Consider the following 14,342-nt stretch of genomic DNA (forward strand, 5'->3'; position numbering starts at 1 on the left):
TAGTAATAATCTTAATAATTATCTATTATATGGGTACCATCATAATATTTAGCACAAATTTAGTGGAACTAAACTGGGCTGTTTATAATAAAGTTTTTTAGTTAGGTTGCAAAGATGTCGCTATATTTTAAGTTATTTCAACGTTATAATATTCAATGTTATTTTATAATACACGCAAATTTCGAGGTTTTGGAATACATAATCAACACATATTTATCTATGACATCACCTAGAAACCAGTTTAATACGCATTCTTGAGGAAGCGTTAATAGATATTAAACATTCCTACTTTCGACATAAATCCTTTGAATAAAATGATTTTTAACGAAGATCAAGACGAAGATTTAGGGCATTAATTTATTTTGGGCAATGTGTGTCCAGTATTCTTTTAACTTGTATAAAGATATCTAGCAATTTGGAGTTTTTTCACATTCTCCTGGAGTTTAAAGTTTCTCCAAAGCAATTTTACACTTAAATTTGTTGTTTAGACTCTTCCCAGTATACATTTAGACATTTCCTTGCAGTTTAGAATTTGACCAGCGTAGTTCCAGACATTTTCTTGTAATTTAGAGTTTGGCCAATGCAATTCTACGTTTTGAACTGCTATTTAGACTCTTGCCAGTGTATATTTAGACATTTCCTTGTAAGTTAGTATTTGGCCAGCGAAGTTCCAAACATTTTCTTGCAGTTTAGAGTTTAGCCAAGTGTAGTTCCAGACATATTCTTGTTGTTTATACTTTTCCAGTGCTATTCCAAACATTTTGTTGAAGTTTAGAGTTTGGCCAGTGTATTTCCACGTATATTCTTGACGTTTAGACTTTTCATAATAATAATAATGTTTATTGCCTCAAAAACAAATATTTACATAAATATATACATTCATAACAATATAAGCGATATCTTCCAAGACACCCAACTGATAACAGTGTAAATGTAATTTTAAATAAATAATTATGGCTACCAAAAAATGTAATACTAAATGATGTGCTAATAAAACTGAGCGAATGAGCATATTTGAATTATGTAACGGATCGACAGTCAGTTACTACAAGGAAGGAAATAGACACAAAAGAGTGCAGCAAACGATAGATGAAAGGCAGACTAGAGAAGCAAACAAACGAGATACCATCACTAATACTATTTTTGAAAATTGAGAAGAGCAAAGAACCCAGCACACTGCCCTGGGGAACTCCACATTTGATGTCAATAGCAGAAGAGAGTACAGATTCCACGCGGACACGTAAAGATCGATAGGAAAGGTAGGACTGGAACTCTTACTAAAATCAAGTAATACTAGCAAGGTAACACAACGCTTATCACAAGCAGATCTAATATCACCGGTGATCTTAATCTGTGCTGTATCATGCCCTTCACGAAAACCAGACTGGAACTTGTTAATCAATTAAACTCCTCTGTCCAGGTTTTGACAACGTAGATATAATAGAAATGGATCGAAAGTCACCAACATGGGATGGAGATTTAATTTTTGGGTTAGGAATAATATGGGTGATTCGCCAGATTGACGGAAATATAGATTGTTCAAAAGAACAGTTGAAAATATGAGTTAGGGGAGTAATAACTATATCCAGAATGGGTAAGAGGAATCTGAGTCCAAAGTCCAATACCATCTGCACCGACATTAGTGGACTTGGAGTAAGTTAAACCATCCCGGACCTCAGCATCTGTAACCAAGCTGAATGAAAAGAAAAGCACATTGGTAGATGCAAGGATTTCATTAATAGTACTCTGCCTAGTTATGTTACCAACCACCAAAGGAGGAATCGCAAAATACTCTGCCAGAGCAGCACTTTTCCATTGTAATACTAGACTATTTACAATTACTAATTTTATGAACAAAATTTCGCTATTTACACCTTGTCAGAAATCACAACATCATTATAATAAAATATTAAGTACAACAGAATTTGACAGGTTAAATCGATCTTCATATCCTTTAACTATACAGGGTGTCCGGTATCTTCCGCATCAGAGCATTATACGGTTGTAGGATACATTTCTGAAGCGATCTTTCTAATATTTTTTTTTCGAAATGTTTATAATAACCGCACGGGAACTGTTTTTCGATGTCCAATGGCAAATCATAAATCAGATTCAGATTCTCACGTGTACTTACCAATAGATTCGACACGGGAAGAGAAATAAACTTTTTCGGTGAATCAAAGTCGTCCGCTATTGTACAATATTGATATATTTTAATCTGATAAACAGTATAATACAATAAAAAAGAACAACAACGTAATAAATAACGTTTTTTTTAAATTAATTATAAAAAATTATCATAAACAACGGCGAAATGTAACTCTAGAAATTATTGAAAAATCAATAGTAATTAGATATACAGTTTCAATACCATTATCTTGAATCAACTCAATCACTATAACCCAGTCCACGTGCACATTTGCGGTGACACCTTCTCAGAAAAACGACATGCCTTCGATAAATTGCAAAAAGATAAAAAAAGATTGACAAGTGACCGTTCGTCGTCGTTGGCGAGAGGAAAAACACGACAATGGTGTAATGTTACGCCTGAGAATGAAGCTCTCCAAAGCTCTCCAACTGCCGTCAGGTTCAATGCCGACATTACGATACGACGGGACGATTGGAACACATGTCAAGTCGAACGACGTGGCGGTTTTTACTGTTACCGAAGACGTAGTCTCGGTAAATACAAGACCCATGGGAATGATCCACCCCCGGAAAGAAGACGCCCAACGTCACTCAAACGATTTACATTTCTCTGTGGCGAAGCCTTTTCTTATTCGTGATGTGCGTGCAGCTTGGTAATTACCATTTGAGCGCGCTCTTTCGCACATTTTTAATTGCGATGATGAAGGTGTAACATGCTCCAGCACGGCACACGTTCTCATTTGCGTATCGCGATCACTTTTCTCTTTTTTATGTTGCACAATGAGGCTTGAATAGGTTCCGTTGCCAACTCCAATTAACTGACGATGGTATTTTAAGGAAAATTATTTCGGAACGTATTTGTTAAATAAATTGGTTGCTTTCAAATATAGTTGTAAATGAATTAAATTAGTCTCTTCAAGTTGATATCTCGTATATGCAAAGCAGTATTAAAAAATAACAAAGGTGCGCAACCAACCGTCCCAGTGTATAATTCATACTAGTGGTACTCATTAAAATCCTGCTGCTTCGTGCAGCAATCAGTGTGTCGGTACGCGGAATGGCGCTCTAATGCAAATGCCCTGTCATTTCGATTTTAAAACGCCCTGGTAACGAGTTCTGATTTCTTATGAGCCCAACTAAAAGTTAAGTACCGAAGCAGCGTTCGTTATCTGCGGGCCATTGCCGTTATTGCATCACGGCCCTCCGTATCTTTATTGTTACAGACCGCGTATACGCAAGATGAGATTAGCGAACGAGACGTTAACTGCCTATTCCAGGAGAGGTTGGGACTGTGGGACGGCATTCTAACCTTTCAGTCGAGATTCCACGTACCTCGGCCAAGGCGGGGCAATGGCTATTACTTACTTACTTCCGTGTTATAGGATTTGAATTGGTTGTTATGTCTTGTTATTTTTTAAAGAGAAATCTAATGTTACAATTTTTTTTTCGTTACAGACAATAAATCATGGTTAGGAGTAGGACTCCATCGCAGGGTGGGGGCTCGCAAGGATTCGAGATGGAACGTAAATACTCTGTTCCATCAAATCCGGAATCCAGGGCGTTTTCAGGAACAGCCAGTGAAGATTTGCACGCGTGGTCTATTTACAGGTGATTGCCTATAATCTTATCGTCCAATATTAGCTTGCTTACTTTTACATTACACGGTATCATTTTCAAGTGTATATTTAGTTAGAAAATCAGCCGTACGGAAATGCATGTTGTATTTTCTGAGTACACCCCATCAGCATTTTATTTTACGGCCGCGTGATTTTCAGCATGTCACGACATAGGTGCAGGATAATTACTTGATATTGGAACGAAGTCGAGTACCGTAATATTAAGACGGCCTCTCCAGCTGACTGTGTATAGCTAGGATTGTCTACGAAGTCGGTTGACTCATGATACAATAATGTTAAACACGGCGACAACATCTGTTAGACGGTGGACAATACCGCCACTTATTCCCCAACATTAAATCCGTTTAAGTATAGTAGGATGCAATTTATTGAACGAGTTATAAAACTGTTAGTTCTTTAACATGTTAACAATTTTTTAATCAATAAAATTTTGTTGATTAATTATTTTTTAATTTGTAGGCAAAATTTAAACTCGGATTTTACCGATAGCGCTCTTGGTTCAACAGACAAAAGTCCGCTGCCATACGGAAACTTTCAACTGCGCGATACCACCGTGCAATCCATACTTTCGCATCCACGGTACGGTCCGAAGTAAGTAGCACTTGTGCACATAATTGCAAATATACTTAACGGCTGTTCCAACCGATTTAACTAAGACACGCAAGTTAGTCCCACTCGAACCAAGCATACGTACCAACCATAACAACAAAATAACCTCCAATCCAATAACATTCCAGTTTTTTTTTTAACTCTTCTAGATCAGCTCTCGGTTCCAATATGTACACATACTTAAAATTCGGATTACCCCGAGTGTTCCCACCAAACCAAAATGGTTCTCACCGTTCAGGCACACCCCAGCATTTTCGAAATACAACGTCCAGAAACACCGCCACCAGGTAATTTGGTGCATCCGCCTATTAAACGCTTGACTAGATTGCAATAAAACTTGTATACGGTAATCGATTAAAAAAATACATTTTGTGTTGACAGAGCGTCGAAAGCAGGAAGTAGAGGGCCAAGGGATGGTAGTTCCGGTTACGACAGTTCGGATAATGAAACGACCAATTACAAAAACAGCAGGAAGTACAGGTCCGATCCTGATTTTAGAATGCAAAACGTACACCATTCGTACCACACCCATAAGGTAATTCATCCGGGTCATAATAACAAGCTTCGTCATCTTTCGTTGACCTACTAAACTTAGTAATAATTACATGACTTAATTATTTCCGTATACCTCTCTATTTTAACCCTTTGTGTCTCGACGGTACTTTAAAGTACCAGTAGTTTTAAACACTCATTTTAAACTGTAGTCATCTATTATATTATATTAGGTGTAAGCAGCTTTCGAGTATTGTTTACGTATTGCAATTACAATTTTCAAGCATTTCTTATTTTTCCTCCCGAAAAAAGTTACATTTTGTGTTTGGTACGTTTAAGTACCGCCAGGATAATAACAGGTACAATATTGAGATTGAGAAATAGAAGATGAAGAAAATGACTTTGTTATTACTAGTGCTAGTGAGGTATCCATGCTGGAAGATGAAGAAGTAGAACGACTAAATAATGAAAATGAGAAAAGTGACACTGAAGTAGTAGAAATACGTGCCCAACAAGAAGAACAAGGCAGAAATTGATAGAAAATGAAGAAAACGGGAAAAAGAGACCATTATCATTATCCAGAGGTGATACTTTATTAATCCTACAGATTATTTTTTAAAACTGATGGGCAACTGTGTGAAAGATATTACCTTTCAAAATAATTTGTACGCCACCCAAAGGAATAAAATGCTAAACTTGGAAGAAAATATTGGCTTACATTTCTTAATGAGTTATCACAGTTTGCCAAGCTATAAACTCTTCTGCAGTAATGCTGAACACTTGGATGTACCACTTGTCATACGAATAATGATGGTTTCAGAAGATTTTATCATATCTGCATGTCATAGTTGACATTCTAAGAATAATACTTGTCGAAGTATTATTAACTAAGTATTACAAAAAATACAAGATCCACCCGTATTTTGAAACACTTAACCGTCAGTTTTCTAGTTATTATCATGGTACTAGGCAGTTGGCAGTTGATGAATTCATGATAGTCTTCAAAAAGAGGAGGTCAAGTATAAACAATTCAAGCCCATAAAAAGGGGTTATAAGCTCTGGTGCTTAGCAAATAAGAAAGGGTACCTACACAAAGAAATTTGATGTGTATGAGGAAAAATCTCCTGAAACTGAAGAAAAACTTCAAACTTATGGATTAGGTGAAAGGATTGTCCTTCACCTACTGCGTTGGGTAGATCATGCAGATCAACTTCGACAAGTGTATGCAATCGACCGCTGTTCCAAGAAGTGGTACAGGCTTTTCTTTGGTTTTACAAATATGCTTCGTCAATTATATAATCAGCATCTTTTTTTTGACACTTTTATGTTATACGAAAATGTAAGGTTTATATTGTTTTTTTTTCAATATTTTTCCAATCCAACCCAACAATTATTATACATCATTTTAAAGAGAAAGCGTTAAACTTCAATTTAAAATAAGTTTCATTTCTTAATTTCAATAAACACGGCTTCCAGGAATATTTAAATTAGCATCTTTTTGACATTTTTAGGTTATACGAAAATGTAAGTTTTCTTTCAACGTTTTTTTTCTTAATATTTTTCCAATCTAACCCAACAATTATTATACATCATTTTAAAGAGAAAGCTTTGAGCTTTAATTTAGAATAAGTGTCATTCCTTAATTTCAATAAATACGGCTTCCAGGAATTTTTAAATTAACATCTTTTTTGACACTTTTAGGTTATACGAAAAAGTAAGTTTTATGTCAACATTTTTTTTCTCAATATTTTTCCCATCCAACCCAACAATTATTATACATCATTTTAAAGAGAAAGCTTTGAGCTTTAATTTAGAATAAGTCTTATTCCTTAATTTCAATAAATACGGCTTCCAGGAATTTTTAAATTAGCATCTTTTTGACATTTTTAGGTTATACGAAAATGTAAGTTTTCTTTCAACATTTTTTTTCTCAATGTTTTTACAATCCAACACAACAATTATTATACATCATTTTAAAGAGAAAGCTTTGAGCTGTAATTTAGAATATGTCTCATTCCTTAATTTCAATAAACACGGCTTCCAGGAATTTTTAAATTAACATCTTTTTTGATATTTTTAGGTTATACGAAAATGTAAGTTTTCTTTCAACATTTTTTTCTTAATATTTTTCCAATCCAACCCAACAATTATTATACATCATTTTAAAGAGAAAGCTTTGAGCTTTAATTTAGAATAAGTCTCATTCCTTAATTTCAATAAATACGGCTTCCAGGAATTTTTAAATTAACATTTTTTTTGACACTTTTAGGTTATACGAAAATGTAAGTTTTATGTCAATAGTTTTTTTTTCAATATTTTTCCAATCCAACCTAACAATTATTATACATCATTTTAAAGAGAAAGCTTTGAGCTGTAATTTAGAATAAGTCTCATTCCTTAATTTCAATAAACACGGCTTCCAGGAATTTTTAAATTAACATCTTTTTTGATATTTTTAGGTTATACGAAAATGTAAGTTTTCTTTCAACATTTTTTTCTTAATATTTTTCCAATCCAACCCAACAATTATTATACATCATTTTAAAGAGAAAGCTTTAAGCTTTAATTTAGAATAAGTCTTATTCCTTAATTTCAATAAATACGGCTTCCAGGAATTTTTAAATTAGCATCTTTTTGACATTTTTAGGTTATACGAAAATGTAAGTTTTCTTTCAACATTTTTTTTCTCAATATTTTTACAATCCAACACAACAATTATTATACATCATTTTAAAGAGAAAGCTTTGAGCTGTAATTTAGAATATGTCTCATTCCTTAATTTCAATAAACACGGCTTCCAGGAATTTTTAAATTAACATCTTTTTTGATATTTTTAGGTTATACGAAAATGTAAGTTTTCTTTCAACATTTTTTTCTTAATATTTTTCCAATCCAACCCAACAATTATTATACATCATTTTAAAGAGAAAGCTTTGAGCTTTAATTTAGAATAAGTCTCATTCCTTAATTTCAATAAATACGGCTTCCAGGAATTTTTAAATTAACATTTTTTTTGACACTTTTAGGTTATACGAAAATGTAAGTTTTATGTCAATAGTTTTTTTTTCAATATTTTTCCAATCCAACCTAACAATTATTATACATCATTTTAAAGAGAAAGCTTTGAGCTGTAATTTAGAATAAGTCTCATTCCTTAATTTCAATAAACACGGCTTCCAGGAATTTTTAAATTAACATCTTTTTTGATATTTTTAGGTTATACGAAAATGTAAGTTTTCTTTCAACATTTTTTTCTTAATATTTTTCCAATCCAACCCAACAATTATTATACATCATTTTAAAGAGAAAGCTTTAAGCTTTAATTTAGAATAAGTCTCATCCCTAAATATCAATAAATACGGCTTCCAGGAATTTTTAAATTAGCATCTTTTTGACATTTTTAGGTTATACTAAAATGTAAGTTTTGTTTCAACATTTTTTTTCTCAACATTTTTCCAATACAACCCAACAATTATTATACATCATTGTAAAGAGAAAGCTTTGAGCTTTAATTTAGAATAAGTCTCATTCCTTAATTTCAATAAATACGGCTTCCAGGAATTTTTGAATTTGCATCTTTTTTGACACTTAGATTATGCGAAAATGTTGGTTTTTTCTCAATATTCTATCAGATTTTCATCGTTTTGTAGATACAGGTCTGATAAATAAATATTCAAATTTACTGCGTCTACGAAAATGTCGTAGCGCAAGTTCAAAAGAAAGAGGAAGTTATGAAAATTGTTCTGCCAAAGCTAGACCCCACTCAAAATGTACTGCGTGCAATGTTTATTTATGTTATAATGAAAGAACTGTTTTTCTGAATGTCATAATGTGATTTAGCTAAAGCAAGGTTACTTATTTTCTAACGTAATAAAAAATGTATTATTTTTATATTAGAAATAAAAGTTTTTGTATACTGCAACATCACTAAAATATATTTTAATGCTTGATGGTACTCTGAAGTACTATTATCTCCCTGGAATGGGGGAATTGCATATTTTGGCCTTTACTGAGTGTATTTTGATAGTGTTTTTATTCTGTCAATTCTTGTTCAAATTTTTTAGCCTCAAAAAGACAAGTTTCATCCACCACCTGGAGTCCCTTTGGCTGCACTTCAACAAGGTGGGTTAAATCATTCGTCAAATTGGAATAGGAATAAAAGCATTTCAGAGGCAAATCTTTTATCAACTGAGTATACAAGATCTTATCATAACAGTCCTCATCACGTTCGTGACCCAAGAAGAAATAGTGTAGCCGAATTCGGACATCACCATGATGTTGTCGATCATGGGTAATAATAAATCTAAAACATTTTTATCAACAAAGTTTTATTTTTAATCTTATTTTGTAGTCATATTTTACGTCCTATATCAAAAGCTGAAAGTCATATGTCTTTAGCGACTTCAAGAAGAGGACCATCGGTCATCCGCGGCGATTATCTCAGTGCTGATGATGACGTTCCCAGCGCTTTTATTTATCCTCATTTGCAAATATGCGGTTTGGGAGTTCTTCCTCCTTCAACCGGTCTTTGTCAAAAGAAACAGCACCTGTTACTAAATGATATATCGTTCGAAGTACGCGGAGGTGAGCTGTTAGCTATTATGGCGACTTCTGAAGATGAGGGAACCGCTATTTTGAACGTTCTTGCCGGAAGAAGCCAGGCTTTAATCGGCGATATAATTATTAACGGGCAACAAGTTCGAGATCACTCTTTAAGAAATAGAGTTGCTTTCGTTCAAAGCGACGTGAGTTTATGTAAGGATATGACTGTTGTGCAAACGCTGAGATTTCATTATGATTTGAAGAAACCTACTGCTAAATTAGAACATTTAAAAATTGATGCAATGGATAGAGTAAGGATTAAATAAACATTTTTTGTTGAATTAATTGATTCAATTTTTTAGATAAATGTGTTAATTGAAGATTTAGGTTTGGAACAAGTTAGAGACACAAAAGTTTCAAACATGACCACGTCTGAAAGAAAGAGACTAAATGTGGCGTGTCATTTGTTGTTGGATACTGATATTGTCGTTTTGGATCAACCAACAAGAGGAATGGATATTTTTGATACTTTCTTTTTGGTTGAATATTTAAGACAATGGGCGAATGGTGGTACCGCCAATGCTTTAGGTCGGATAGTAGTTTTAACTCTCCACCCACCTACTTATGAAATATTTACAATGCTTTCAAGAATTTTACTTATCTCAGCCGGTCGAACTATGTACAGCGGACGACGGAGAGATATGCTCCAATATTTCGCAATGGTCGATTATCCATGTCCGTCGTTTAAAAATCCTTCTGATTATTATTGTAAATACAAAATTTTTTTTAAATTGTAATATTAATTTTTTTATTTTTAGTGGATTTAGTAACTTTAGATGATTTATCAGCAGAAGCGATGTTAGAGTCATCGCAAAGAATCGAACAACTTGCAGAAATTTTCCGACAGAAACGTGAACCAATGAGCGATCCTGGACCACCCACATCAATACCATTAACTGTTAGAAGTGCTAATTGTATCTCACAAGCTTTCGTTTTATTTTCGTAAGAAACAATTTAATCATAAATAAATTTTATGATTAATTTATATTTATATTTAGAAAAGCTATGATTTATACACAACCAAGAACATTTTTAAACTGGTTGAGTCTAATTATATTGGCAGTCAGTTTATCATTAATAATGGGTGCTATATTTTGGGATTTACCAAACAGCGATCAACAATTAAATCTAAATGATAGATTAGGATATCATTACGCTACAATGTGCATAATAATTTGGCCCATTATTCTTTTATTGACACTAATGGAGATTAAAACAAATAGAAAAACTGTTGAACGTGATATAAGTGATGGTTTATACGGTAGATTTACGTATATTTTTACTAAAGTGAGTTTATTTAATTTTTTTTTAATGTATTAATTTTTTTTAATTATTTTTAGAGTATTGTAAATATTTTTCCATCCTTATTCGTATGGTTAATATATTTAGTGCCAAGTTACTCTATGAGTGGACTGTATATGCAGAGCGCCACGAATTATAAAGGTTTTTACATTTATTTAGGTAACTCAATAAATTGATTAATAAATTATTTATGTATAATTTATTTCTTTATTTTTTTCGTAGGTGTTATGCTTCTTTATTTAAGCTGTTTACAAATATTTACAACAGCATTTATTTATTTAATCCCAATTCCAAATAGGGCAACATTTCTGTCAACAATTATAATGACTGCTTTATTCTTTTCAAACGGATATTTAGTCCATTACAAAGATTTGACTACTTGTACAAAATGGATTGAATACATAAGCCCCAATACCTGGGTATTACCATATTTATTAAACAGAGAATTATCTACTGAAGCTATTGCAAGCAGTTTTTCAACTACTTTATGCAGGAGTAAACAAGTACGTTTGTTATGTTTAAAATTTAATTAAATACTTCAAAGTTTTTAATCTTTTAGGTACAACGACAAGATATTATAGTTCAAGCACCTTGTCCATCACCAAATGGAACTCAAATTTTAGTAAATTACGGATATCGAAAAGAAAATCAAGAATTTTATGATTATGGGGATGCTCCTATAGCTATGGCTGTATTTTACATAGTTTGTACACTTATAGCGTGTTTTGGATTCGTTATGAATTGTTGCAGAAATAGTTCCTCAAAACACAGGGAGAGGAATAATGGAAACAAGCCCTAGATTAAGTTTACAGTTAGTATTTAGTAAATTATTGTAATGTTTAGGTAATTTTATCTATTTTAAAATATTATTATTGTGCCGATATACTTTAATTAATAAAAGACCATTTTTGTAAATTATTGCATTTTCTTGCATGAAACTATTTTTGAGATTATTTCATTATATTGCTGCATTATACTCCCTATTTAGGCAATGAGAAGAGTGCGTTTCCATCAAAGGCAGAAGGAATGATATATTCTCCGTCTTTTTTATGTATAATGGCGCGACTTGTAAATTTAAAAGAGTTTGAAGTGTTTTGCTCGTATTTTGTGCAGCTTTAAAATGCAATTATTGTATAATTCGTTTTTTTTTTCTATAATACTTGTCAATGTAAATTTTTTAGGGTTTCTGTTGGTATTATCTAGGACCCTTATAAAGTTTATGTTGTTTTCCTGATTTTTAGTAACATTTTCAGTAACTAAATAGTTGAGGTTAAAATACTAATAAATTTTTAGATAAATACGATTTTAACGAAGTACATATTTGTTGTAAAAACGTGCTACAAAGTAATTAAATAGAACAAAATAACTTTTCTAGGTAAATAAATGGCAAATAAACACCCCACAACATTTTTTATGCACCTTTTCTTTTTGAATAACGAAAGCTCAAACGTCAGTGTGACATATTTATATCAAATCATGATAAAACAAAACACCCTGTTAATTTTGCCAACATTACAACAATTTGGCAGGTATTATAGAAAAAAAATGAACGGTTTACTTTAATTATAAATTGTCATTGATGAATCAAATAAATTAGAATATATGTAATTTTGTGTGAAATTGAGGTTGAAGATATAATTCAAGAATCATCATGTCGCTTAAAAATCGACAATTTTTCTTTAATCGACGGGAAATCACTCAAGTTAGCCTTTACAAATAAAAAAAACTCTAAGTTTTACTACCTAAATAAAAATTTAAAAAAAGTGTCCTTTCAAAAATGCACATTGATTTATTTCTATTTATTTATTGAACAAGTTGCAAACTGCAAACTAACAAATATAAATTTGTTAAAATTTTTTTAAAATTCTCGCCTTTTTGGATTTTCAAAGTGATATAAAGATTTGCATATACAGGGTTTCCCAAACGGATAAATTCGGTAAAACCACTAAAAACAGTTTATGGCAAAATCGCTAAGACGGGTCTAAAGATTTAAATTTTTTGCAATTATTTGGTATAGATTTAAAATATCTTTCGTCATTTCTAAACGAGTAATGACGTCATCGATATATTTTTCAAATAGCAATGCCCCATTTCTATTACGGAATATAAAAGAGGACTTTTTTCTGAATCTAATACAGTCAATGGGCGCGTTCACCAGAAAATTCCGTTTACGTTGGCAAACGCAAACGGGTTACGATTGCATTGGTGATTTGGTGAACGGCCAATTTTTCTATAGACATATGGTTTGATAACAACAGATGGCGCTTTAATGACATTTATTTATAATTTTAATTAATTTATAGGTACATACCGCTCAATTTATCATGAATTTCTTCATTTTCAAAGATAGTATACACTAACCCATTAAATAAATAATTTCGGGTTCTGCCATTCTTTTTTGTTGATTTTAAATTTAAGATGACACAAACACCAAACACCGTTTGCGATTGCTAACGGAAAAATCATACGATTGATAAAATGGCGGCTGTTTACCAAACACGTTTGAAGTTAGAAAATTTTCAAGAAAAAGTTATCTTAAAATTTCATCATTTTTCATTCTTTTGAGATAGAAAAGTAGCAGTAGCCATGCGTAACCATGACAACCAACTGTTTCAGATATCAAAAATGAACCTCAACTGAATGGAAAATCATGAAACTTTAAGGCAATTTTTCTCGAAAATTTTCTTATGTAGCTAATATTAATTATTAATCCTCTTTCATATTCCGTATTAATCTAATTTCTGTAAAGTTTGGATGTACGTTTATTGAATTTGCAGAATTTGAAGTTTAGACACTAGATAACTAACAATTTTTGATACTCTTTGTAACTTACAAGCTGTACAATAGTTTCAACTGCTGCACAAACCGTACACCCAAACCAACCCAACCCGAATGTTTCTAGTTCTAGGTCTAGTGTTAGTTCTAGTTTTACACTATCACTAGAACTAACACAAGACCTAGAACTAGAATCATTTGGGTTTAGCCGTCTTGAGAGACGTGAGGCTAAACCCGAATGTTTCTAGTTCTAGGTCTAGTATTAGTACTAGTTTTAAATGTTGTTTAGCATTAGCTTCTGGTATATTTTTATTTAAAGAAAAGTAGAATTAACTGGCGCTGTGCGTCTCTTAAGACGGCTAAACCTGAATGTTTCTAGTTCTAGGTCTAAATCTAACATTAGTTTTAGTGACAGTGGTGATAGTTAGTATGGATTATTTTAATAAGTTTGCAACCAGTTTAACACCAATTGACATATTTTGTAAATATCGGAAATATTTGAAGTATAGGCAACCAAGCTAACGCATATAACAAAAAGAATTTAAATAATTAATTTATTTCATTTCCAATTATAAATAATTAATTTAAAACGTTAATAAAGATTAATTAATTAATTTGCACATAAATACCTAACACATTAAATTTATCGTCTTTGAAATACTTTACTTGTGATTCACGCGGTATTTACAACAAACTAAATTTAAACTGCAAAAATAGACCAATTTAATAACAAAAACATATTAAATTCTTTATTATTAGACGAAACTGTACATTTAA

The 14,342-nt window shown here is 32.1% G+C and overlaps 1 protein-coding gene across 3 annotated transcripts in view; it reads left to right on the forward strand.

Annotated features, from left to right (window-relative positions):
- Positions 1-11,705, forward strand: part of LOC111423610 (ATP-binding cassette sub-family G member 8) — a 28,185-nt gene extending 16,480 nt beyond the window's left edge. Inside the window, exons 1-13 of one of the 3 annotated variants that reach the window (XM_071193930.1) lie at positions 3,459-3,541; positions 3,604-3,756; positions 4,245-4,376; positions 4,544-4,681; positions 4,776-4,929; positions 8,951-9,177; positions 9,238-9,739; positions 9,791-10,196; positions 10,247-10,430; positions 10,487-10,775; positions 10,829-10,949; positions 11,013-11,293; positions 11,350-11,705. In XM_071193930.1, coding sequence (XP_071050031.1) covers positions 3,614-3,756; positions 4,245-4,376; positions 4,544-4,681; positions 4,776-4,929; positions 8,951-9,177; positions 9,238-9,739; positions 9,791-10,196; positions 10,247-10,430; positions 10,487-10,775; positions 10,829-10,949; positions 11,013-11,293; positions 11,350-11,589 — 2,817 coding nt within the window. In that variant the 5' untranslated portion in view covers positions 3,459-3,541; positions 3,604-3,613 and the 3' untranslated portion in view covers positions 11,590-11,705. Of the gene's footprint in view, positions 1-3,458; positions 3,542-3,603; positions 3,757-4,244; positions 4,377-4,543; positions 4,682-4,775; positions 4,930-8,950; positions 9,178-9,237; positions 9,740-9,790; positions 10,197-10,246; positions 10,431-10,486; positions 10,776-10,828; positions 10,950-11,012; positions 11,294-11,349 lie in introns of those variants that run through there. The other 2 variants (XM_023056878.2, XM_071193931.1) reach the window with 2 other exon arrangements.
- The last annotated feature ends 2,637 nt before the right edge of the window (positions 11,706-14,342 follow it).

Source organism: Onthophagus taurus, chromosome 2, assembly GCF_036711975.1.
Source record: "Onthophagus taurus isolate NC chromosome 2, IU_Otau_3.0, whole genome shotgun sequence".
Lineage (NCBI taxonomy): Eukaryota > Metazoa > Arthropoda > Insecta > Coleoptera > Scarabaeidae > Onthophagus > Onthophagus taurus.